General features: G+C 42.6%; 1 protein-coding gene across 1 annotated transcript; it reads right to left on the minus strand.

Moving 5' to 3' along the window:
- Nucleotides 1-650: 650 nt before the first annotated feature.
- MBLAC2 (metallo-beta-lactamase domain containing 2) lies at nucleotides 651-1,036 on the minus strand (the record flags this gene model as incomplete). The annotated part of the gene is made up of 1 exon (XM_010185336.1): nucleotides 651-1,036. A coding segment is annotated over one exon (386 nt), but the record flags the coding sequence as incomplete, so codon positions are not given.
- Between the last annotated feature and the right edge of the window lie 911 nt (nucleotides 1,037-1,947).

Below are 1,947 nucleotides of genomic sequence, written 5' to 3' on the forward strand. Positions count from 1 at the left end.
GCCTCAACAGTCCGTCTGCTGTTGGATCAAAAGCTTTTTGGGTAAGCTGATGTATCTATACCTTCCAGCTTGGAGGTTTGGTCTATAGCATTTCCACACGTTAGTGGATTCTTGCAAAGGTGCAGCAGACAATGAGCAGCAGGTAACAGTGGTTGCAGAATGGCCCTTGCCTCTTTTTGCCCACTGAGTCCTGCGTAGGTGTTGCTCCTGCTTTAACCTAATGGTGCTGGTCACACCAGGTCTTAGCACAAGCAGTGTTAGGCCAAAACCTGGGCAGGAGTTGAGTGAATAGTCACAAACCTAGTGCTACATCAAAAAGGGTTCAGGCATGAAGGTAAAACCTCTCATTTTGGCATCTATGCATCTGTCAGAATTGTAACAAAAATAAAACCATATAGTTCAATCACAATACATGTGCAAACATGCCGTGAAAAAATAGAAAGAAAAATGGTAGCTTTGGCTAAAGCTACTAGCTTACGTACTTTTTATAAAAATAGTAATAAAGTAGGCAAAAATAGGGAGAACTTTTGCAGCTCACCTGTATCAATTTGCCAGCTTTTTACTAATGTGTACTGCTTTTGCTTGTATCAGCACTTCCAGAAGCCATAAGGGTTTTCAACAGGGAACAGATGACACAGAATGCACTGTCCCTAAGAAGCAGATCTCGAATTTGTAATGTGAAGTGCTATGCTTGCAAGGGATCTCATGGCACAGGTAGAAATCTTGTGGCAAACTCCAGCGTGTGCAATGTAGTTGGAAGCTAACCGATACAGCCTTTCTGCCCCAAAGATGTTGAAGTGCCCAGGCAGTACCTTCTCCACGAGGCCTCTGTCCACTAACTCCATGAGGCGCTGGCAGCTCACGACGTAGTCACTTATTCTGCTGTAGGGAAGCCAGTCAATCATGGATCCGTCGTACACCACATCCCCGCTGAACAAAATCTTCTGGTCTTTGTCGTGCAAGCAGATGCTGCCTCTGGAGTGACCAGGCATGTGCATGACGGTGAGCTGTCGGTCTCCAAGGCTGATCACATCCCCTGCAAACAAATGTGTTACAGGAAAATGCTTTTTTGTTGCGTGTATTAAACATCACACAGAGGATGGCCTACCCACACATTGAGAGTTTTTACATACTATGCCTTCACCACAACGGGAGTGGGATGTTTATTTTCCTGGTGAATGCCATCTGAAAGATACACTAGACATTAGGGTGTTTTCCAATGATAGTAACAGTTAACAAAGGTTTGGACTGTATTAATTGAGTCTATTCCCACCCTAATAAACTAAACAATGTGAAAAGAATTGTGATAGAGAAAATAAAACAGGAAACAAACGTACACGTGCAAGCCATGTCTCTCCTTTGAAAGTTTGCAAAGGAAGTGGTTCATGATTTATTGTAATTTTACCCTCACTTAATTTGCCTAGAATTGTGCTGCTGTTACTTTTGAAAGGCAAAATGACAAAACATAAATTGCTGAAGAAAAACCAAGCCTGGCCTCCACAAACCTTCTTCATCTCATTCAATCAGATATATAAAAATATAACTTTCTAAACAGAAGGTATTTTTTTTCCAGTTGAGATGCGAATGCCTTTTTGCTGTATGCGGTGAGCTAAAAACAAGAAGCTGACTCAGCAGATGAATGCCAAGTGAAGTTTTCATTTTCTACCTCTACTTTTATAGCTACCGATAAGGACCTGACTATGCAGCCTGTCAGGATGTTCACATACTGCAGCACTTTCCCATCCATCATTCCCATACTTTATGGCGAGGAGTTCCAAGACCGAGTCATCGTGCCACACACCATGTATGCCGTTTAACCAGTGTTCTGGTCGAGATAACCCAGGCACACAGTGCTTTGTGGAGTTTTGAACGCTTACTTTTAGGCTGGCCCAAGGTCCTGTTATACTTATAGTTGCATCTTTTAAAGATTGCCTTTGTATAAATCCC

Source organism: Mesitornis unicolor, unplaced genomic scaffold, assembly GCF_000695765.1.
Source record: "Mesitornis unicolor isolate BGI_N332 unplaced genomic scaffold, ASM69576v1 scaffold47025, whole genome shotgun sequence".
Lineage (NCBI taxonomy): Eukaryota > Metazoa > Chordata > Aves > Mesitornithiformes > Mesitornithidae > Mesitornis > Mesitornis unicolor.